Below are 22,212 nucleotides of genomic sequence, written 5' to 3'. Positions count from 1 at the left end.
GATAGCCGACTGATCATGACTGGCGACCCATGTGCTGAGACTTCAGTCCAGCTGCTAATGTTTGGCTCTAACTTAGCCCTTTTTCTGCATGCCATCTCCACCACTCTCCTCACAGCATTTCTCACTTCAGCTGTCCTGTCTGAGAAGTGGAAATAAGGCACAGAAATAACTTTAAAAAAAAAAAAAAGCTTGTACGTAAGTTTTAGCAACCTCTTTGGTCCCTTCACCTCAAAGCAAACTGTTCTGTGCAGACAGGATGATAAGTGAGTGCATGTGTGTGCTTCAGTGGCCATCGATGTTGAAGGCGAGTTCTTCGTTAGCGGAGGAGGACTGAGCTCCAGGTTCCGCGTCAGCAGAATCACCTTCCACTGGGGGCGCTGCAATGCAACCTCAGAGGGTTCTGAACACAGCCTGAATGGGATGAAATATCCTCTGGAGGTAAAAATACACGTTTGTCTATCCTTCAAATGAATTATTTACCACATACTGTAAGCTAACCAACCTGTCACCCTTTTTTTTTGTTCAGATGCAGATCTACTCTTACGATCCAGATGACTTCCAGAGCCTGGATGATGCTATCAGGGAAGGAGGCAGGGTCGCTGCCCTGGCTGTGCTCTTTGAGGTGGGTCAACCATGAGAAGGTCACACATAAGTGATGGAATCAGTGTGGATGGATCCTGCATTAAGTGTGGATTGTTGATTAAATAAACATTTTTTTCCCCCACAGGTCAGCCTGGACGACAACGAGAACATCACTCCTATTGTAGAAGCCCTCAACACTGTCAGCAGGTTTGGTAGGTCACTTCTAAATATGACCAGTTGGATATCAGCCCACAATAAATATAAACAACCAAATGTCCTTTTGAACCTTGAACCTGAGTGAGCATCGACTCTGGGAGGATTCTTTGTAATGTTTTGAGTTTAGGCTGCAGTACCCATTGTTAACGCTCAATGTCAGAGTTGAAAATTGCTTTTTGAATTGAAATGAATCTCCATATAAATGTTGCCAACAGATCGAGTAGCTGACATTTTAACAGACAAATGCAGGCTGAAGTTGATGAAGTTACTGATATAGAAATACTACGAACAAAAATGCCTAAAATTCAGATTTTTTTTTTCTCCGATATGATAAAATGTGAAAAGGTCAATAAATGGGTTCAAATCAATATAAATAAATATCAACAGTCTGATTGTTTGCTTTATCACAGGTGGTCTGACAGTATGCAGTGATACATGACTTGTGTACTGTGACGTTATGTTCGCTGATTGGATTTGTTTTTCTTCCCAGGTAAAAGCGGCTCGATGGAGGGTTTCACCCTGAGGTCCTTGCTGCCTAATAACACTGATAAATATTACATCTACAACGGCTCCCTTACTGCACCTCCCTGCTCTGAAATAGTGGAGTGGATCGTCTTTAAAAACACTGTGGCCATCTCTGAAACTCAGGTCAGTGGCTTTTACCGCACAAGCGCACACATTTATGATCATTAGACTTCTGACCACTCAAAGCGCTTCCACACCGCAAGTCACACACTGATGGAAGAGGCTGCTGGGTGACGTGTTCATCAGTAGTAACTAATCCCATTCGTACTCACTGCCGACAAAGAAGGGGGGAACTTGACGTTTAAGGGAAACATCGGACATGTAGCTGCAGGAGTTTTCGGTTGAGAGACGACCAACTGACAGCCGCTTCATTTATGAGTCCTTTGCTGTTACTAATGCTCATTTTTGTCTGAATATATATATATATATATAAGAGTGTTTAACATGAAGTCGTCAAACAGATAATTAAACCTATTTTAAACTGAATGGAACTTAGAAGGCACAGCATGTCATTAAGATATGAGGCTCTTTTGAGATCAATAACAGAGTGTTAATAAACTTGCGCTTCCAGCAGCCTGCAAACTCAAAACCAAACCAATGTTTGAAATTCTTAGTAGAAGAAGCAGACAGGAAAGTATGTGGCGTGCTTTGAATTCATAAAAAATGAATGTTATATTTGGTTATGTGAAGTCTGTGTTTGTCCTTAAAAACGTCAATCTCAGCTGTCTCTCTGTTCAAAAAGATGACATTTAAAATGACGGTCAAACGTGCTCAGTAAATTCAACAACAGTTTTGCATGCGTGGTTGTTGTTGTTGTTTCCTACCTTAAGGTCAGTTGTCTTTGACATCTGTGCACTTCATAAAAACCAAAATGTCACATCGGAGTGATCCTATGTGACAGCGTCAGTCCAAATGGGAACTTGCAGAATATGAGGCAAAAAAAAAAAAAAGGGCTGTCGTTCTGCACGCCACAAACTGACACTGTAACGCTTCTGCAACATAACTCAAGGCTAAAGACACTGAAGGACCTGTGAGGAACGAGGCCATCTGATGAAATCATCTGTGTGATAATCAATTATTACGCTGAATACTGAAGAGAGAATGAGGTCATGAGAGCGAGTGTGTGTATATCCAGAGTGCATGTTTGGGTTTGTCTGTGTTGCATGATTTGAAACGGGGGTGGTAAGGCATGACATGGACACATTGTAGAGGACCAAAAATAGAGCCGAGTCATCTCCCAGCCCTCGCCTCTGCACACACAAGCATCAGTATTGGGTTTTGCGATTCTGGAGTCACAGAGAACTCCTTCTCTTCTGTTTCAGCTGCTCCTCACCTATCCTCTCTCTCCTCTGTTTCTGTCCGTCTCTCTGCACAGCTCGAGGTGTTTTGTGAGGTGATGACGATGGAGCAGGCTGGATACGTGATGCTGACAGACTATCTGCAGAACAACTTCAGGGAGCAGCAGCAGCAGTTTATGGGTCAGGTGTTCGCCTCATATACCGGCGTGGAGGACGTGCAAACACCCAGTACGTCACCCAAAAATGAAACGTTGCCGCTCGCTCACTTGTTTGATTACTCAACCTGCAGAATGTCTTTAACCACGGTGTACCTTTAGTAAAACAGAGCACAGTGTACCGCTTTTGAGTTAATTGTGAGACCAGCCTGAAATAATGTGGTGAGTTTCACCATTTCGAACGGACTCCTTTGCTCTGTGACTGCACGTGGCTTTTTGCACTGGTGTGTGAGAAATAAAGCATGTTTGCAAAGAGGCACATTTGCATGGAAACGGTCACAAGCATAAATTACAAATGAGGCGGGACGCTCCACTGGCTGCGTGTTTACAGGTGACTTGTGCAACACTTTTGCTGGCATGAGCCAAAAATGTTTAACGTGATCCACAGACGCCTCAGGTGAGGGTTTTTTTGCCCTGAGCTCAGACTCGCATGTCTACAGTTCCGTACCGTCAGTCTGACCACGGTGGGGACTTTTTACCCTGAACTGTAGATTTATTTTCATCAAACGCCAAAAGGTTTGTTTACTCTATTTTATTGCATGATTATGAGCTAATGATGGAGATTGTATTAAGTGATGCCTCTCAGCTCGTCACAGTGAATTACACCGCTATTGATCCACGGTGATGTTTCTTCTCAGTAACAGATTTTTATTAGACTCTGAAATCTCCACTCCATCATAACTCTAAATCTTTTCACTTATCTAATTTATTCCAAGTTTTTTTCGGGGAGGCTGGTAGAGAAAAGTGAATTCCCCCCTCAGGGATCAATATAAATACTGCATAATTTATCTTATTTTCATCCATGAGGAAAATCCATCCTCTGCTTCCTCTGTAGCTGAAACTCTGTCCTCTAAGGTCAGCCTCGCCACGATCATCAAAAGATATAATTCCATCTCCATAAAGTCGACCCTCAAGTAGAGGGTATCTTTGTGGTTGCCAGGGAGCTCGACTTTGTACTTCAGTGCCCCGGCTCGTCTCTGCGCAGGCAATTTATTTTGCAGCTCTTTTTGAAATTGAAATAAAGTATTCAGAAATTCACAAAAGAGTCCTTTTGCCTGTAACAAATTCATGCAGCCGTACACACTCGTGCATACGCCTCCCACTCATTGCCACTCTCACCTGCTTATCGACACTTTTAAAATGTATTCCTGTCCTCTTCCATTTTCAATTTAGTCGATTAACATCAAGTTACCTTCAGCACACAAAAACTCAGTGTGGGATGATGCATTTTTCCTGTGTTGATCGTGCATAGACGTTTGCTTACGTGTTTTGCTATCATGTTGTTTTTTTTCATCTCTTTCATCCCAGCTTTATAAAAATTCTCTTACACACAAGATTTTCTTTTAACTATCAGTCTCTCTTATTTCCATCTCCAGCCTGCAGCTCAGAGCCAGAGAACGTCCAGGCCGATGCCCAGAATGACACCACCATTGTGGTTACGTGGGAGCGTCCTCGCTTTGTTTACGACACGACCATCGACTGGTACACTGTCACCTACCAGAGGCTGCAGGGCAGAGAGCAGAACAGGCAGGAGTACAGGACAGACGGGGACCAGGACGTGGTACGAAAAAGCTCTCTGAACACAGAGAGAATAATCACTGACAGCTCGTGCGCTCACCTTTAACTGCATGTCATTTTCCACTCTTGTTTTGCAACATAATCCACAGTCCATGCAGGTACACGTGACTCGAAAATAGATAATAGCTAGAAATGGTTCCTCGTTTCTCCTGCAAATATTAGAGCATTGTTTGTTTGAATGTTGTCACCCTTTTTCTCTCTCTCTGTTCTCTCACTGTCACATTGACACCGTTGTTGGGATACAGATTGATCAAACTGATTGATTCATTGGTTGTGAAGATCAATCTTGGCCTCTTAACGGGTCATTGAACATCCCTTAATGTGACCAGCAACAACGAAGTTACTGATGTAACTCCGGTTCTCTGAATCCCTGGCGATCAGGAAGGATGAAATAGGACTGTGTGTGTCGTCATGTGTTCTGTGTTAGTCTTTAGTTGTTTTCACATACACACTCCTGAAAAAAAATCCAGATCATTTCAAGAGGACAGCTCCGAAAGTTGAAACTGGGTATTTACATCTGGCCCTCACAGCCGGAGGCACTCCCTGTCACGTGAAGCAAGAGTTGATGTGGTAGACGAAACAACATACGACGCTAGAATGAGACTATTTTAATTTATGGCAATGCTACGTGTAGTTAGACAGATCAACAAAGGTGCAGAGAAGAAACTGTGAAAAAAAAAATAATGCAGCAGTTAAATTGCGTACGCTAAGAGAGTAGCGGTCGCTTGCATGCAGTCTATTCACTGTGCACAGGTCACAGCATATAAATAGGCCTTCAACCTGCATTTCCTCTCATGACCAGAGGGGGCGGACTTTATTGGTGTTTTTAAAAAGACAAAAAAAAAAATCACTATAACTATTTCCCGTTTCTCAGTTTAATGTTTACATCTGTTAACATGGTCGTTTTGAGTGTATGGTTTAGGTAAGAAGGCTGGGGATTATTTTCGGACCCTCACTGACTTTGATGCTCGTACCTGCTCAGTCTGTGAGGGCTCAGGGCTGTCCCACTGTCGAACCCCTTATGCACCCTGTCCATAAGCGGGCATATCTGCAGACTTAACATGAGGGAGTTACCCATAGTTCATAGCATTGTGGTTTGAAACACATGTTACCCAGGGGAAGTCTGCAATAATGGAAGGGTAAACAAACACCGTAGTATGGAAAATAAGGGAGAGACATCAAACCAGCCGGAAGGTGAAACCATACTTTATTTCCACGCTAACAAAAAAAAAACTGTATTTGTCAACTACAGCCAATTCAGAAATCTACTGCAGTGTGTAGGACTTAGGGAGGAAATTGAGATTCAGCCATGGTCCCATTTAAAGTGCATAAAATAATAATAACAGCAGGGTATTCTAAAGGGTGTGGATACATGTTACTTACTATATTATCCTCTTGTCATTATATGGTCGCTGTCACTTTAAAAAAAGCAAGATCGCAAAAGTCCCAAAAAAATTATATGTAGGTTACATCAGGGTGGTTAAATTCTGTTCTTATCTTCAGTCTTTGGTTGGAAGCGACTGATATATTTCACCTCTGTGACTTCTTTCAGGGGGCCATCATCCCCAGCCTGCTGGCCAACAGTAGCTATGTGGTTCAGGTCGTTGCTATTTGCACCAACGGACTCAAAGGACGATGGAGCGACCAGATCATAGTGGACATGCCGTTAGAAGACCCAGGTAAACATGTCAAAAAGTCAAAAGGCACATATTCAGAGTGCTACGTTTTTAATAAGGAGTTGTTGTTGTTTTGTCTTTCTGTAGAAAGTGATGTCGATCCTGACACTGTCACAAAAGACTCTGGAGGAAACAAGGAGGTAGGAGAGTCTCTGCTGTCTAACCTGACTCCACTTCGTTATTTTCCGGAGCTTATTGAGCATGTTTTCAGTCAAATCAGTGAGAATAATTAGCATGCAAATGATTGTAATTATATCAGTAAAGGCTTGTCTCAATGTGTTTAGAGAGCAGCACACAAGGTTAGGAAGGAGCTTCCAGCATGTTAAGGAGACATTAAAGGAGATTGCAATGCTGGCATGTTTTCCTCCTCGACAGAACAAGTACAGCCTGTGCTCTCTCCACACTGCATTAATGGAGGCTGCTCAATGTTTTATTATCACTTAATTTGAATATTTTAAAGCTAAACAAGATGCAGCACCACTGTGTCTTTGGCTGCACTGCAAAAAAGTGAAACCTTAAATCAGCACTATACATGCAGTTTTTGTTCTTTATATGTATCATGTGTCCGGATGATTCTTTAGTTCCAGAGTGTCTCTCGTTTGAAGCTTTTTCATCCTTTACAATCAGTTCACTTAGAAGCAGGAACACATCTCAGTAATAATACCTGATTAAAATAGTAATTAGTAGTGGTAGAGACAGTACATGTGTCATATCAGTGCTTTGACTGAAGTTTGGTCGAGAAATGTGTTTGACTTTTTTCCAGCTTGGATGTTTATTGCATATTTTTCTTCAAAGGAATATGTGGCAATAACATAGAAGTCCTTACATGTTTGTGTTAATTATTTAAGGCCTGTCTCCTCTAATCCTATACTGTGCATAAGCAAACATATTATGACAAATCTCCACACAGTAAAGCTTCCTTCTTTGTGTTAGGTGTCGCCTAAAGGCAAGTGGGAGAAGCCTGACAGCCAGAACCGCTTAAATTTGTCTCCAGACGACAACAGCCCCGTGGAGGAAATCCCCCTCGAGCAGACCAAAGTTTACCAGAACCAGCCCGGTGACAAAACCCAAGCGAACCTCCCAGTCCCCGTCGGCTCTCGCACGACCCCGAAGTTCCCGTCTGAGTCGGCCGTCCTGCAGAAAACGCGACCCAAACAGAATGTGAAAAAGAAAACGGGCCCAAAGAAGTCCAAGCCTGAGGATGTGGATCAGAACTGGATCGATGAGGACCAAATGATGACGACACAGCGGGCGTTCACTAATTCAGGTTTTGATGGTAACAGTGCGATATGGGTGACTGAGGTCACTGAGCAGCCGGGCTTCCTGTTTCCAGGGTCACAGTCGATCACGCCGCCGACGACAATCCGCCGACAAATGACAGAAGAGGCCTCGTTGTCGGAGCCACAAAATCAGGTAGTTCGCTAAGCGCATTTCTTCATTTATATCCCCCCCCCCGCCCCGCCTTCCAGTTCATCAACATAATGAACCGAACCAACATAACACAAGTGCCCTTCTATCTCTACCTCTTCACATGTAGCCAACAGATCAGGATCCACCAGAGCAAGGCGGCGAGAGCGGCCTCCCGTCTCCACAGCCGGGCGTCTCCACGCTTCCTGTTGAGGACATCCAGGTCACAGACGTCTTCTATGAAGACGCTGACATCAACTCTCCTCCAGAAACCTCCACATCTTCAGGTCAGACATGATTGGAAGAGAGCTCTCTGTTTTTCCTCGCTCTCTTGTTTATCAGAAACAACACCACCGCTGCTGCTCTTCATGCAGTGAAGATCACAGTGTTAGCTACGGCTGCCACTGTGACTCCGAACATTAGGGTGTCAACTATCTAAGATCAAACGATACTGATAGTCAGTGGGTACTCTAATATCAGCCCATGTTATTCTTATGAAAGCAACGAGGAATCAGTGTTACTATAGTATGTAACGGTGACAGAGAAGTAATCAAAATTCTCATAATTGAGAGTGCCATGTCAAATCCTTACCTTGCTGTCCCGCAGGCTACGACATGGACGCCGTCTCCCCACCGTCCTCCAAAGAGAGCGCCGACCCCGTGAACAAACCTCCACCGGAAACCATCACTTCCTCCTCCGTCTGGATCACGATGAGGGCGGCGACCGCCAGCAACACACTCGCAGAATCGGTCTACAAAACGTTCACCACCACGTCTCTGCTCAAAGTGCTGATGCACACAACGCAGCCCATGTTTAACAGTAAGACGACACACCCAGATAAAAAAGACATGAGCTTTTATTTTGAAGGGTTGGCGTTTCCTTTGTTTTGGCTCGTCACTGCTGTGCTCAGCATGTTGCATAGTGGCATGATGTAGGCGACGCTGATGGTGGTGGTGATGATGGTTGGTAATAAAAAGCTGCTGGCTTTGATGATACTTGGAGTGATACTCAGTGGCCGCATTTCTCTCTGAACAGGTCGACAGATGAAATGTGCTCCCTAAAATCTTGCAGCATATTACGACTCAACATGAGGTCACTCTGTAGCTGCTCTTCAATATCAACTTGAATCCACTCAGTCTATGGGCTGCTCATCCACTTTTAAGACTCCTCAACTCGGTCTGCTTTTTTTCCTGTGGCTCACTGCTGCCCTCTGGTGGCTGTTTTTTCTTCTTCTTCTTGGCTTCTTACAGAATGCAGTTTTTCTTTGAATCATGAGGGTGCGTCACCTGTTTGATTTGCCCGGGTTGTTTCCTGTGGAAGTCACTGAATAACTCTCTCCTGTTCCATTCTTTATTGTAAAGACGGCTGAAAGCTCTTCCTCTGCTGAATCAAGACTTCATCATATCTGGGAAGATCAAATCTTACCTTTTCTTCCATCTTTCGTGAAATAAGAAAGTACTTTTTTTAAGGAGAAGTTTGAATACTCGTGTGTCCTGGAAAAGTTTCCTTTGAGTCTTTTTTTACGTTGTGACTCTTCTTGCAGCAAACACTCTCACTCCCGAGGTCGACGACTCGAGCATCAATCTGTCCCCTGACTTATCAAACTCTGCTGCTGGAGTGATCGCCAACCCTGCCCAACCTGCAGTCTCTGTCCCAGAGGGAGGAGCCACTACTAATGGAGACTTACTCAGTGTCACTCCTCAAACACTCCCAACAAACACAACAAACCTTATTAATGTATACACGGCCAGCTTTCGTCCCACTGACGCCCTCGCTGAAGATGCAGGAAGCGGTGTTGTCTTTCACCCTAATCACGAATCCTCTGCAGGGCGACTCAGTGTCAGTCTGAAGAAGAATTCAAAACACTCTCAGACCTCGACAGATTTGGATTCTCTGGATCAATTAATCACTTCACACCCTCTTTCTCTGCTGCCTGATTATGACTCAAGGAGCATCAACTCAGCCAAAACAAACAGAGTTCAAGAGAATCACCCGAACACTTACCACAATCTTTACAATCAGATTCAAGAGGATCTCAGAATCTTCCAAAGTCCTGAAACTAAAAAAGAAGCCGAGATGGTCCTCTTACTTCTCTATGATTCTAAAAGTTTAAATGTATATGTTCCTACTAATGCAGAAGAATCCAACAGGGACATGTCAGCAGATGGGAGTGGATCAGGCTCTGGTTTTTATAGCAACACGCTCAGTGAGGATGTTGATCGAATCACTGCAGCCAAGTCGGACCCTCCTGCTACTGCAAGTTCAACTGTCAGCTTCTCAGGGGACGAAACGCTGACAAAGGCTGAATCTGAAGTCAAGACTGGTAGTGGAGAAGATTATGATACGCACAGGTCAGGACGCAAAACACAAAGGAGCCGGACAACTGAGTTAGACGAAGAAACTGAGGGGGAGGAAAGTGAGCTAGATGGTAAAGCTGAAGAAGAAGAAGAAGAAGAGAGAGTCAGACAGTTGGGTGGCACATCAGGCTGGGACACGCTGGGGGAAAAAGAGAGAGAAACCGAAAACACGTCACAGACTGAGACGAGCAGTGTGAAAGAAACCGTTTTTCTCTGGCCAGAGGAGGCAAGTGTTCCTCCTGCAGAGAGGGGCGGAGATGGAGCAGAAGACGGAAAAGACCAGGAAGTCAGGGAAGAAGGTACAAGTAACAAACCTGTAGGTCAGAGTGGAAGTCGTTCCCCCGGCCGTGGAGTGAGAGAGAGTCATGAAACAGTGGGACGTGAAGCAGAGGCCCCGGGGTTGGGGCGTGTTCACCGGGATAGAAATGGGGATGGTGACGGAGCTGGAGGTGTTGAGACGTTGACTGAAGGAGATGGTGGAGAGGGTATTAGAGGAGCTTTGATTGAAGAGGGTTTGCAGCAGGTCTTAATCGTGGACGCGTTTTTGTTTGATGGTGCAAGAAGTGCGACGGAGGAGCAAACGTCAGGTAAATGTTACAAAGTGCTCAGCCTCTGTGTTCTCCACAGTTTTCAATGCAGACCTAATATAGTCATTCAGTTAAAGTGCAGTTGAGTTTGGCTGCAATGTTTGCATTTGGGATTCAAGTCTGAATACCTGATGGTGTTTGGAGGTGTATAAAAGAAAAGATATTGTTAGTAGTTGTTGAAATGAAGTCTCTTTAAACGTATCATAGTGATGAACCAACACAGTTCTCCTGGACTCTGTGGAGGATTTAAGCGTCTTTGACCTGATTGGTTTTTTTTTTTCATGTCTCAGTTCAATCTCATAGTTTTTGGAAACACATAACAGAATATAATGGACACACTTAACTGCTGCCAGATATCCCTTCATAGTATACAGATAACCAAATGAAAGCATACAGCATACAGCATACAGCGTACAGCATACAGCGTACAGCATACAGCGTACAGCATACAGCGTACAGCGTACAGCATACAGCGTACAGCGTACAGCGTACAGCGTACAGCATACAGCGTACAGCGTACGGCGCCAATTCACAACAAATGATAACTGAAGACAAAAAGCAGGTAAAATACCTTCCTCAAAGTTACAGTGGAACGACCAAACTTTCTTTCAAGGGGCAGAAATGTTGACTAAAACCAGACTGATGATGAACAGCCGTCTGCTGAGACTGCTGGGCTTGAACATGAGATAAAGGGAGATGCAAATATCAACTCCGGAGTTGACATTCTGAAATATGCTGTAGATATTTTATCCTGTCCTCATAAAACTACCTGGATTTAATGTGTGACATCGTTTGATACGGACTCATTCACAGCTGTTTAAAAAAAATGTAGATTAAACTGAATTCACACAAGTCAGGAGTGCTATACTTTACAATTTAGTTAAATAAAGTATTTATTCTAATAGAATTATCTGAATGAATTAAAGGTTGTACATACTGAAGTCTTTGCCTCTGTCTTGTAGCAGGGAGCAGCAACAGCAGCCACGAGTCTCGGGTCGGGCTGGTCGGAGGTGTGGAGAGAGAGAAGAGGACGGTTGTTCCTCTGGCCGTTGTCTCCACTCTCACCATCCTCTGTCTGCTGGTACTGGTGGGCATCCTTATCTACTGGAGGTACACACACACACACACACACACACACACACACACACACACACACACACACACACACACACAAGTTAAAAACCTGCAGGATCAGTATTACTCGTGTACTTAGAGATTGGTCTGTTTGTGTCACAGGAACTGTTTCCAGGCAGCTAATTTCTACCCTGATGACACGGCATCACCTAAAGTCATATCTGCTCCATCGACACCCCTGCTGCTGGCCACAGGTAACACACACACACACACACACACACACACACACACACACACACACACACACACACACACACACACACGTTTTAAAAGTTGTGTCAGACAAAAGAACAACTGAATGTTTTCTCTTTGGTTGCAGACGGTCATGAGCCCCTGACGGTGAAACAGTTTGTGAAACACGTCATGGAGCTTCACTCCACCAACACGTTCTCCAAGGAGTTTGAGGTGGGTAAAGCGGGTCGTCATGGAGATTTGCAGAAAGGGTCTGTGAAGTGTCGAAGAGATCATGCATACAAAGCAGACAGTAGCTCATTCGCTCCTAATGCTCTTCCATATCTTTTCTTAACATCATGTTCATGAGGAAAAAGTCTTAAAAGTAGACAGGGAGAGGTTTTCACAGCAGACTCCAGCACTCAAAGAGAAGACAGGACGATAGCAAGCGAAACTTCCCGTAGCGTTAACAAATCTTAATCTCTGTGAGAACACGTCTCCTCTGGTACAGGACGTACTGCACGTACGGATCTGGAGTTCTGTTTTCGGCTTCATTAATTGTGTCAGATAAATCAGGTTGAAGCGATTTACTGACCCATGTTTTTAACATGTAAGGTTTCCTTACGGGTAAGAATAGATTTCTCCGTACACGTTCACACCAACAGTCATGTCTTTTTGCTTTGGCTGAACGTTTATGAGAACCACAAAAATGAGCAAAACAAAACGTCCTTTTTTTCAGCGCCACATTTTCCTTCACTTTTGGTTTTTGGTTGTTTAACAAAAAAACGTTATTTTTGACTGATTTAATTTTTGTATTTGAACATATTAGCCAAATAAAATGTGTCTTTATTTAGACTCCTTTATGATGACATGGAGCAGGATAAACATTTCTCCTGTTTCACAGATATAAGACACAAAAAATGAATAGAACAACCAAAACAGATTTTTTTTTTCCCCCACGTCTTCAGTCACAAACAGCAGAGAGAAAACAATAAAGATCAGCCCTCGTGAAGGAATCCCATGATGTTCTTTTTCTCTCTGACTCTCAGGAGTTCTGAACATATATCAGCTTGTGCGTTAGTCTCAACAACTACATACATCTGCATGACATTAGCCACCCGTGTTTACGAGCATGAACCCTCAGAGTAAGACACACAGACAGGATGAACAGATGCAAGCCTATTGGTGACAGTTTTAACACCCATGGAAACAGAAGCTAAACTGAGGGAGTAAATGAAAAGAGTGTTTGCACAATCAAAATGATGCTTTGATATTTCACAGTGTTCAATATGAGGTTTGGCTGACATGGCTAAGAGCTAACATGTAACACGTAAATTGGGAACATCCCTGTATTTCCCAGTTAGCATTGCCTCTCTGTGTGTATCTGAACCCCATGTTCCTGTACCTGCACTGACTCCCTGTCTGTCTGTCTGTCTGTCTGTCTGTCTGTCTGTCTGTCTGTCTGTCTGTCTGTCTGTCTGTCTGTCTGTCTGTCTGTCTGTCTGTCTGTCTGTCTGTCTGTCTGTCTGTCTGTCTGTCTGTCTGTCTGTCTGTCTGTCTGTCTGTCTGTCTGTCTGTCTGTCTGTCTGTCTGTCATCTTGCCCCCCCTCCGACTCTCCTTTTACCACCTCCATCACCATCGTCGTGCTTTCTGCATCCTCACCACCCTCCATTAGATTGTCAAAGAGTCCTATGAGGTAAGACACCGACGTTATCACCTCTCTTCTGCAGTTTCAGTGGTGCTTTCTTTATCCTTCTGCACCAATCAGAACAAGCTTTATGTCCTTCGCCGTTTGATCCTCTTTTCTTGCAAACCCAGTTGCCTGTTTTTTTAGACGGCATCAGCAGTATTTCAGAGTGATATATATCTGATTCACAAAGTTTCATTCTTGTCACAAACAGGCATTTTAGAAATGCTAGCATTTTCAGACCTGAGACATATTTTCAAATGAATTGGAGCAAAGACCAGGAGTAGATTTGTAGTCAAGACCTCATTAACAGAGACCAAGACATAACAGAGACCAGAATGTTCCAAGACCAAGACCAAAACCGAGACATACCGAGATCTCGACCAGGGATGGGAAACACAGCAAGCGCCACACTCATTTAATTGTCACTGCCAGGGGGCCAAAAAAAGATGAATTATTTCTCAACTTTAACTCGACATATATCAGGGATCAAATGTTATTATGGACATATTTCATGATTTCACAGCAGATATGTTTCCAATCAATTGCGATGTAGAAATTGACCTGAGGATGGGATAGTGTGGGCATGTGGTCACCCGGCCGCCGCACCAAGACCGAGGCAGAGACAAGACCACGACCATAAAAATATCACCGAGAAATTCTTCATCTTGTGTGCAGGGGGCGTCACGCACTTAGACCGTATCACTGTGAAGGTTTCTGCAGTAACCTGCAGAAACCATACTACAAATGAATTGTAGTTATTTGTTCTTTTAGAACGGGGCGTCCTCCTCCTTATTACAGTATCCGATCAGTGGTGGTCTTAATCGGTCTTGACTTAAAATCTGGAGTCCTCCCAGTTTGAGACCGACACAAAGCTGAGGAAAAATGCTTTAGAGATCTTCCAACAGTGGCCTTGTAACCAACATATTTAGCGTACTGAAACACTACAGATCAGGACTGAATAGAATGCATGTGTGCTTCTTTTTGTCTTTCTATCACAACAAGATTTTCTGCTCGATACACAAATCTCCTTTACCTCTTTATGCATAAGAGCTAGTGTCTTGTTTAAGTTTCAACTTTTACCATTGTCATAATAAATAGCTACTTGTCTAAAGGAAAACATTTTTAGTATGTTCAGCTTCGTCTCTCAGCTAACCTCCACCCTGTTTGTTGTGTTTTTGTTTTGTCATTTCTCAGGAGGTGCAGGCGTGCACGGTGGACATGGGTATCACCACCGACAGCTCCAATCACCCTGACAATAAAAGCAAGAACAGATACATCAACATACTGGCCTGTATGTCACTGTTCAGTCTGATCTCTGTGTTACCGTCGGCCGTGATGGAACTGATGATCTTTGTCACTTTCAGATGATCACAGTCGAGTCAAACTCTGCAACAGCTTGGACAGAGACGGCAAGTGTGGGGATTACATCAACGCCAACTTTGTCGATGTAAGCGCGGCCTCGTGCGTGCTCGCAGGGAGTCTGACTTCCATGTTGTTCACCATCTTCTCCACTCAGTGTTCAGCACCAGACTTGGTGAATTTGTGTTTTTCTTTCTCGACAGGGTTATGAGCGAACCAGGGCGTACATCGCAGCGCAGGGGCCTCTGCGAGCGGGCAGGGAAGACTTCTGGAGGATGATCTGGCAGCAGAATGTCGGAGTTATCATCATGATCACGAACCTCAAAGAGAAGGGACGGGTAAGAGGAGGCTGTCACACAAACACAAGCTCTGACCTTTCATCTGACCTCACACGGTCAATTCTTACAGTGTGTGTGTGTGTGTGTGTGTGTGTGCGTGTGTGTGCATCGTTAGCTTTCACTGTAATACTGAAAGAGCACCGCCTGAGTTATTAAATCCTGAGGAACTTGCAAATGTTTTGTACCTTTCAAATGTTTTTATTTCATGACAGCTACCTTGCTAGCTCCTTAAATAAGATGCTAAAATGTAACTTTATGCTGTAAATGGAGGGGCAGCTTTAAAACAAAAAAACAGTAAGGTTTGAATAAAGTTTGTTTAAAGTCCTGTGGAAAAACAGATTAAGCTAATTATATAACGTTCCACAAATGCATCGGTTGTACTGCTCTGTAGTTTTTAAAGCAACATTAGCTGTGAACAACCTTCATCTAAAAGAGCTAAAGACGGGTTGGATAGCAGGCAGCAGCATTGAATGTGAGCTGTGACCAGTGGAAGTTTAACGTACTGTTCGTTTACGCCTGAGGGAGATTTCAGTCTCTGACCGCTCCTCTTTGTTCATCAGCTTGTCACTGTGTCAGTGTGCCACTCGTTGCTGAGCAGGCAAAGCACAGTGGGTTTATGAGAGCTTTTCAGCTGTGCACAACTGATTAGATGAGACTTGATGACATCACGAGGACATGTGACGGAAAAGTCCTTTAACACTTTGGGCCCTAAAGTTTATCACTTTGCCTTCTTATAGTCTATTAATGGATTTTTATTAACTGTAATTTCTTATTGCAATGTTTTTTCACTCTTTAGCCTAAACTGAAATTGGATCTTTACCTCCTTAAAAGCACAATCACTAAGTTTGTTATTTATTTGTTTAAGTATAATCCTCCGGTTTGGATCACTTCAGGTTTAATACTCCATTCTGTAAGTTGTACGTTGTTCATCTCATCTTTCTGCAGACAAAATGTGATCAGTACTGGCCCGACGAGAACCAAGAGGAATACGGTCAATACCAGGTGACCCTGAAAAGCATCAAGACCCTGGCTTACTACACCATGCGGACGTTCACAATCAGAGATACCTCGAACAAGGTTCTTAACACGCACACGCACATCCGAACATTCTCCCTCAAACACGCAGAAACCGACGCGCTCTGCTGACTACGCTCTTCTGATTCAACCTAAAAAGGAAAAGACTCACTGTGAACATCCGTTTTCTTCCCCCAGGTGTCCCAGAGGAGAGTAGAACACACCGTCCTCCATTACCACTACACCCAGTGGCCGGACATGGGCGTCCCAGAATACACTCTGCCTGTCCTGTCTTTCATCAGAGCGTCCTCCCAGGCGAGGACGCAGGAGGTCGGGCCTGTTCTGGTCCACTGCAGGTAAACTGTCTGTCCATGTCTGTGGGGTTGATTCCGCTTTAATGATGTTAGTTATTGAACTGAATAAACGTTTCTGACTTGTGATGTCACAGTGCCGGAGTAGGAAGAACAGGCACCTACATCGTGATAGACAGCATGCTGCAGCAGATCCAGGATCAGGGTACTGTCAATGTTCTCGGTTTCCTTAAACATGTGAGAACGCAGAGGAACTTCCTGGTTCAAACGGAGGTAAGCCACCTGACACAGAGACGCGCTCACAGCCTGTAAGAATACACGCACACGCTCAGCTCCGCCCCTCTCCTGCAGGAGCAGTATGTGTTCATCCATGATGCTCTGGTGGAGGCCATCTTGAGCCGGGACACCTCCGTGACCTCTGACCTCCTCCACACTTATGTGTCAGACCTCCTGACCCCCGGAGCGTCAGGCAGGACACGTATGGACAGACAGTTCAAGGTACAGCACCTTCCCTTTCTCCCCTTTATGTTTGATTACACCCTGATTACCATAAAGCTTCAAATAATGCCGATCCCAAATCAGTGCCCGGATGTGGCTGCAGGGTTTGAAAAATAAACGTCTGTCTCTGCCAGACGGCCGTATATATTCTTCATTTATCAGGCTGTCTGAACTGTGAACTTCCAACGCCGCGTCACATTTACTTCTCTGCACCGAGAAAACAGACCAGTGTGCCATCAGCTGTCAAGGGTGCGCAAACACGAACACACCACCCCCATCCTGGCTCGCTGTCGAACTCAGAATTGAGATTAAGGTCTCCCTCCTCACCCATCAGTGCATCCAGGGATCTGACCCTCATCCACAGAAACTCCCCAGCACTTTGACATCTCCGAATGTAAAGTGCTCTACAAATAAAATTTATTATTAGTGTTATGAAGTTTGCAGAAGAAAAGAGAGAGAGTTTTATTTTTGATATATTTTAGTTTATTTATTGCAGTGATAGGACAGTGGACAGAGTCAGAAATCAGGGAGAGGAAGGACATTCAGGAAAGGAGCCACAGGTTGAACTCTAACTTGGGGTACGACAGCCTCCATACACAGGCTGCTTGCACTCAGCACTAATTTACTGGCGTACCTTCCTGTGAGATGTTTACTGTAGAACACAAGCATTGATCCACTAATAAGACATATCCACTGATTTTAACTCCAGTTTTACCGTGTGCATTGGCTCCACATTTCAGCAATCTGTTCAGCTCTTTTTAGAGTCTGGATCACATCTATCCCAGATGTTCATGCTTTGAGTCTTGCAGGTGTAACTGACTGTTTGTGTTTCAGCTGATCAGTCAGCGTCAGGCGAAGCACGCAGACTACAGCACGGCTCTGAAAGACGGCAACGCGGAGAGGAACAGAGCCCGAGCTCTGATGCCCGGTGAGCAGGGCTGCTTTAATAACTGGGCTGAAAAGTCTTTGAAATGCACATTAGTCTGTCTCTGTTTGTATATTCCTTTGAATATTTGTCCACATATTTGTATTTTATGATTAAGTATCTTATTTTATGTCATTATTTTTATGTATTTATTTTCCCCTTTGCTTTTACAATTCGTAAAAGGGTTAAGCTGTCAGCCAGTTTGCAGTTAGTGATTTACAGGAAGTCTATGAATGTTTTTAAATAGGTTAAAATACACAGAAATAAATCTTCAAAAACATGAAGATAAAAGAGAAACTTTAAATCAGATTCTTTCATATTTTATGTTTCCACGTCATTTATTTTTCTTTATTCTTCTTCCTGACTCCATGATATTTGGTTTCCACTTAAAGCTTAAAGGTTCTGTTATTTGGTTTCTGTTTGAAGGTTATTTGTTCCAAGCGTGTTTCTCTGTCTTTGTTTAGTGGAGAGATCTAGAGTGTGTCTGACCGCTTCAGAATCCAACGCCACGGGCTTCATCAACGCCTCCTACGTCATGGTAAGGAGGTACCAGACCCATCGTGATTGTTACTGTCGTCTTAGAAACGGGCCTTTAACCAAACAACAAACTTGGTGTCTTCTCAGGGACATCACCACAGCAAGGAGTTCATCGTGAGCCAGACTCCGCTGAGCAGCACGGTGGCAGACTTCTGGAGGATGATCTGGGAACACAACACACACACCGTCGTCCGCCTGCCAGACGCACACTGCCAGGTGTGAAACACACACACATACACGCACACACACACTTCATCTCTCTAATCCTTATTGAACAACTTCTGGTATTCTCACACTCTGGCGTTTTGTCCTGTTTGTTTCAGAGTGAAGAGGCGGACGCTTGTGTTTACTGGCCCAGAAAAGACCAGCCAATGAGCTTTGAGGGTTTCACTGTGTCACTCAAGGGGGAGGAGCTTGTGTGCCTGTCCAATGACGAAAGACTCATGGTGCAGGACTTTAGAGTGGAGTCTGCACAGGTAAAACACACAAGATGTTCTGTCTGAATACATTCAAGAGTATAAAGACACTCGGAGCGTCGTTTTCATAAGTTTTTCCTCCTTATGTTTTTTCTGCCTGCTTTTAGAGCGAGTATGTGTTGGAGGTGCGACAATACAGCGCCCCCTGCTGGCCGAACCCGGACAGTTCAATCAGGAACAGCTTTGATCTGGTCAACGCTGTCAAAGAGCACAGCAGTAATTCAGACAGACCCTCGGTGGTTCATGATCCGTGAGTCCAGCACAGACAGAGCCACGCTCAGTGTTCACTTTGTTTTTTCTTCTTTGGGAGGGTAAATTTGAGTGTGTGTGTGTGTGTGTGTGTGTGTGTGTGTGTGTGTTCGTAGCTTGGGAGGCGCGATATCGGGGCTGTTCTGTGCCCTTAGCACCCTGTCCACTCAGCTGGAGGAGGATGGAGCTGTGGATGTCTACCAGGTGGCACGGATGACCAACCTGATGAGGCCCGGAGTTTTTAATGATGTCGTACGTGTTTTTTCTGTAACCTCTTTCAGATTTATGACCTGAAGAAGAAAATCTACCACTTATTCACTTGAAGCAAGTTTAGAAAACAAAGACGTAATAAGGGTTATAATAAAACATGGTTAAGTCTTGAGGTTTTTTTGTCCCCACAGGAGCAGTACCAGTATCTGTACCGAGCCGTGCTGAGTCTGGTGAGCAGTCAGGAGGACCAGAGAGCCCTGCAGAATCCCGAGACCAACGGATCCGTACCACTGGGACAGACCAACATCGCTGAGAGCCTGGAGTCCCTCATGTAGACACACTAACATGTTCCAGCACACACACACACACACACACACACACACACACCAGTGATGACTTGCTTCAGAGACGACAGGTGATGATGCGTCGCCATGTTGCGTGAGATCTCTTTGACTCGTGAGTTATTTTTGGAAAAGGGCTGCAGACGATACGGACCAAAACACATTTAAAGAGCCTCACTTTCATTAAGTTTTCATAATGCTTGATTAAGTTGAATAATTACTCACTTTCTTCTTCATTCTGTCCACTTTGACGGCAGGAGAAACACATCGACAACATTTTAGATTATTTTCATTTTTGTTGCTTGAATTAAAAACTTCATGATAAGAAAGAGGTACCAAAACAACTTCACTGCCTTTCCAGCCAACACACATTCAATCTGTGTGTGTGTGTCTGTGTGTGTGTGTGTGTGTGTATGTGTGTAGTGAGTATCGAGCCTCAAGCAGCAGAGCCAGAGCATGAACTGAGAAATGGTACAAAAAAAATCACAAGTGGGCTTTAACTGACACATTAATGGACACAAATAGAATAAAATCATCTGTATAATTTGTAACTGAGAAAGATTTTCAGTATTTTCTTCACTTTTTCTCTTAATGATTGAAGCAGTCAGCTCTGTTTCTTTGGAAGTCCTAAGAGAACATATATTTAGTTTTTTCTCCGTTCTCCTGAGATATCAATAAATGTATTGAATTGGGCTGTTTCCTGGGCTGTTTCCTCGAGATCTCGACTTCGATGTCTTATCTCAGGAACAACACTGTTTAATCTTATAAAGGAAAGTGAATTTCAGTTGATCTTGAGAAGTCAAACGGAAAAACCTGCATTGATATCTCAGGAGAACGACATGTATTCGTCGAGATCACGAGCAAACAAACCCAACCGACTCATCATCAGGTGAAAACAGGGTCAAATTAAATTCATGGATGTTTTTAATAGTCACAGCGTCCAGAAAGTAATACAGGAAACACACCTCGTCTTTTCTTGTCATTCTGCTTCTTTTTTTTTTTTTTTGGTGCATTTGAGACTTTTTCACTGGATAGAAAGAGAAAGACAGGAAGGAGCAGGGGGTGGCATTTGGCAAAGGGCCGAGGTCGGATTCAAACCAGCAGCCGTTGTGACGCGGACTACGGCCTCTGTACACAGGACACATGACATAACCACTGGTCCATCTGGCGCCCCATTTTTTCAGACTTTTCTAGAGTAACTAAACAAAAAGGATATATTTGGTAAAAGTAAAACATTAAAGTTAATACAATTAAAAAAAATCAAATGAGATAACTTTAATGTCAAACAAAAGAAATTATGAAGGAAGTTAGTTTCTCTTAAAGTGTAGTTTTTCATACAGAAAAGCCCCATTCACTGATAGTTATGTTTTAACCTCAATCTGTCAAGGCCTCACGAGTGGTTTTAAACTTCACTAAATGTTTTTGACTTTCTCTCTTCATGTCTCGTTGCTGCAGGCTCCGCGCTCTCTGGTTACCCCGTGCCTTCTGTCGTTCATGTTCTAGTACTTACAACTTGTTTTGATACGACTGTGTTCAACTAATATGCCAAAACAATGATCTGTGACTGTTTTCTATTTTCTTAAAATCTTGTCGCGTTCGTTACCTTCAAATATAAAAGTCAAGGAGCGGAAAATTCAGTCGGACTCGAATGATTTGTAAAAAATGCAATTTGAAAGTTAAAGTGACATTCCTCAAAACAAATCTATTTTTAGAGAATTAAACATGGCTGTCACTTTAAGCCTTCGAGTGACTGTAAGAACTTACACAATCCCTTTTGTCAATAAAATTCAGTGATAGCAGTTTTTCATAACATGCAGATGTACATGTGCACTCAGCCTGTGTGATGTCACCATGTTGAACATTTTAAGATGAAGAATCAAATCAGTCCTCTGCTCAAGTGTCACTCGCTTTGACTGTTTTCATTTTGGGGGGGTCCGAATGCTTTCTTTGCGTCACACACGATCAAGACAAAGCTCTCTGAATCACTTTTCGAACACCCTCGCCGCTTCCGTCTGTGCCGTTTTGCGTCCACTCTGTAGCATTTTGCATCCGTTGCTCTTCTGGGAATTCAAAATGGCACAGATCAAAGAGGCTGCTGCGACTTGAGCAGACTGTGATGGATCCAGATCTAACTGTAATATGTATCAACTTCTTCTTTTGTGTGTAAATAGCCCTGAATACATGGAAAGGCCAAATTACTGTATGTTTATACTGTACTTCTATATATTTTATATTTTACTATAAAAAGTGATTTTCTAGTCATTGACACATATATAACTGTGCGGATTCTATTTGATAATTTTAGCCTGGATATATTGATCATGTTTATAGGTTTAATGGAACGTCATCTCTTTTTATCTTCACGACAGTAGCAGCTTAACGTCTCTACCTTTCTCTCCAGCCGTGTATATAGTGACAGGTCGAACAAACTGTGTATACGATCCAAACACGTTCTTTTTTCGGAGAGGAGGAAACAAATAAAAAGTACTTGTTATGACCTAAACCGACTTCTCATGT

At 43.6% G+C, this 22,212-nt stretch overlaps 1 protein-coding gene across 7 annotated transcripts in view; it reads left to right on the top strand.

The window, feature by feature from the left end:
* Window positions 1-22,198, top strand: part of ptprz1b (protein tyrosine phosphatase receptor type Z1b) — a 73,106-nt gene extending 50,908 nt beyond the window's left edge. For 6 of the 7 annotated variants that reach the window (XM_079334576.1, XM_079334579.1, XM_079334575.1 and 3 more), the window contains 29 exons: window positions 287-438; window positions 527-622; window positions 728-794; window positions 1,289-1,446; window positions 2,699-2,849; window positions 4,213-4,397; window positions 5,967-6,093; window positions 6,178-6,230; window positions 7,024-7,503; window positions 7,628-7,784; window positions 8,104-8,316; window positions 11,404-11,551; window positions 11,678-11,769; window positions 11,895-11,980; window positions 13,423-13,443; window positions 14,632-14,728; window positions 14,802-14,884; window positions 15,000-15,134; window positions 16,080-16,211; window positions 16,347-16,504; window positions 16,597-16,732; window positions 16,811-16,957; window positions 17,792-17,885; window positions 18,347-18,420; window positions 18,507-18,635; window positions 18,743-18,895; window positions 19,003-19,145; window positions 19,261-19,396; window positions 19,546-22,198. In XM_079334576.1, coding sequence (XP_079190702.1) covers window positions 287-438; window positions 527-622; window positions 728-794; window positions 1,289-1,446; window positions 2,699-2,849; window positions 4,213-4,397; window positions 5,967-6,093; window positions 6,178-6,230; window positions 7,024-7,503; window positions 7,628-7,784; window positions 8,104-8,316; window positions 11,404-11,551; window positions 11,678-11,769; window positions 11,895-11,980; window positions 13,423-13,443; window positions 14,632-14,728; window positions 14,802-14,884; window positions 15,000-15,134; window positions 16,080-16,211; window positions 16,347-16,504; window positions 16,597-16,732; window positions 16,811-16,957; window positions 17,792-17,885; window positions 18,347-18,420; window positions 18,507-18,635; window positions 18,743-18,895; window positions 19,003-19,145; window positions 19,261-19,396; window positions 19,546-19,689 — 3,947 coding nt within the window. In that variant the 3' untranslated portion in view covers window positions 19,690-22,198. The remainder of the gene's footprint in view (window positions 1-286; window positions 439-526; window positions 623-727; window positions 795-1,288; window positions 1,447-2,698; window positions 2,850-4,212; window positions 4,398-5,966; window positions 6,094-6,177; window positions 6,231-7,023; window positions 7,504-7,627; window positions 7,785-8,103; window positions 8,317-11,403; window positions 11,552-11,677; window positions 11,770-11,894; window positions 11,981-13,422; window positions 13,444-14,631; window positions 14,729-14,801; window positions 14,885-14,999; window positions 15,135-16,079; window positions 16,212-16,346; window positions 16,505-16,596; window positions 16,733-16,810; window positions 16,958-17,791; window positions 17,886-18,346; window positions 18,421-18,506; window positions 18,636-18,742; window positions 18,896-19,002; window positions 19,146-19,260; window positions 19,397-19,545) is intronic. The other variant, XM_079334578.1, reaches the window with a different exon arrangement.
* The last annotated feature ends 14 nt before the right edge of the window (window positions 22,199-22,212 follow it).

Source organism: Symphodus melops (assembly GCF_947650265.1).
Source record: "Symphodus melops genome assembly, chromosome: 22".
NCBI lineage: Eukaryota > Metazoa > Chordata > Actinopteri > Labriformes > Labridae > Symphodus > Symphodus melops.
This window is presented reverse-complemented; position numbering and strand designations above follow the sequence as displayed.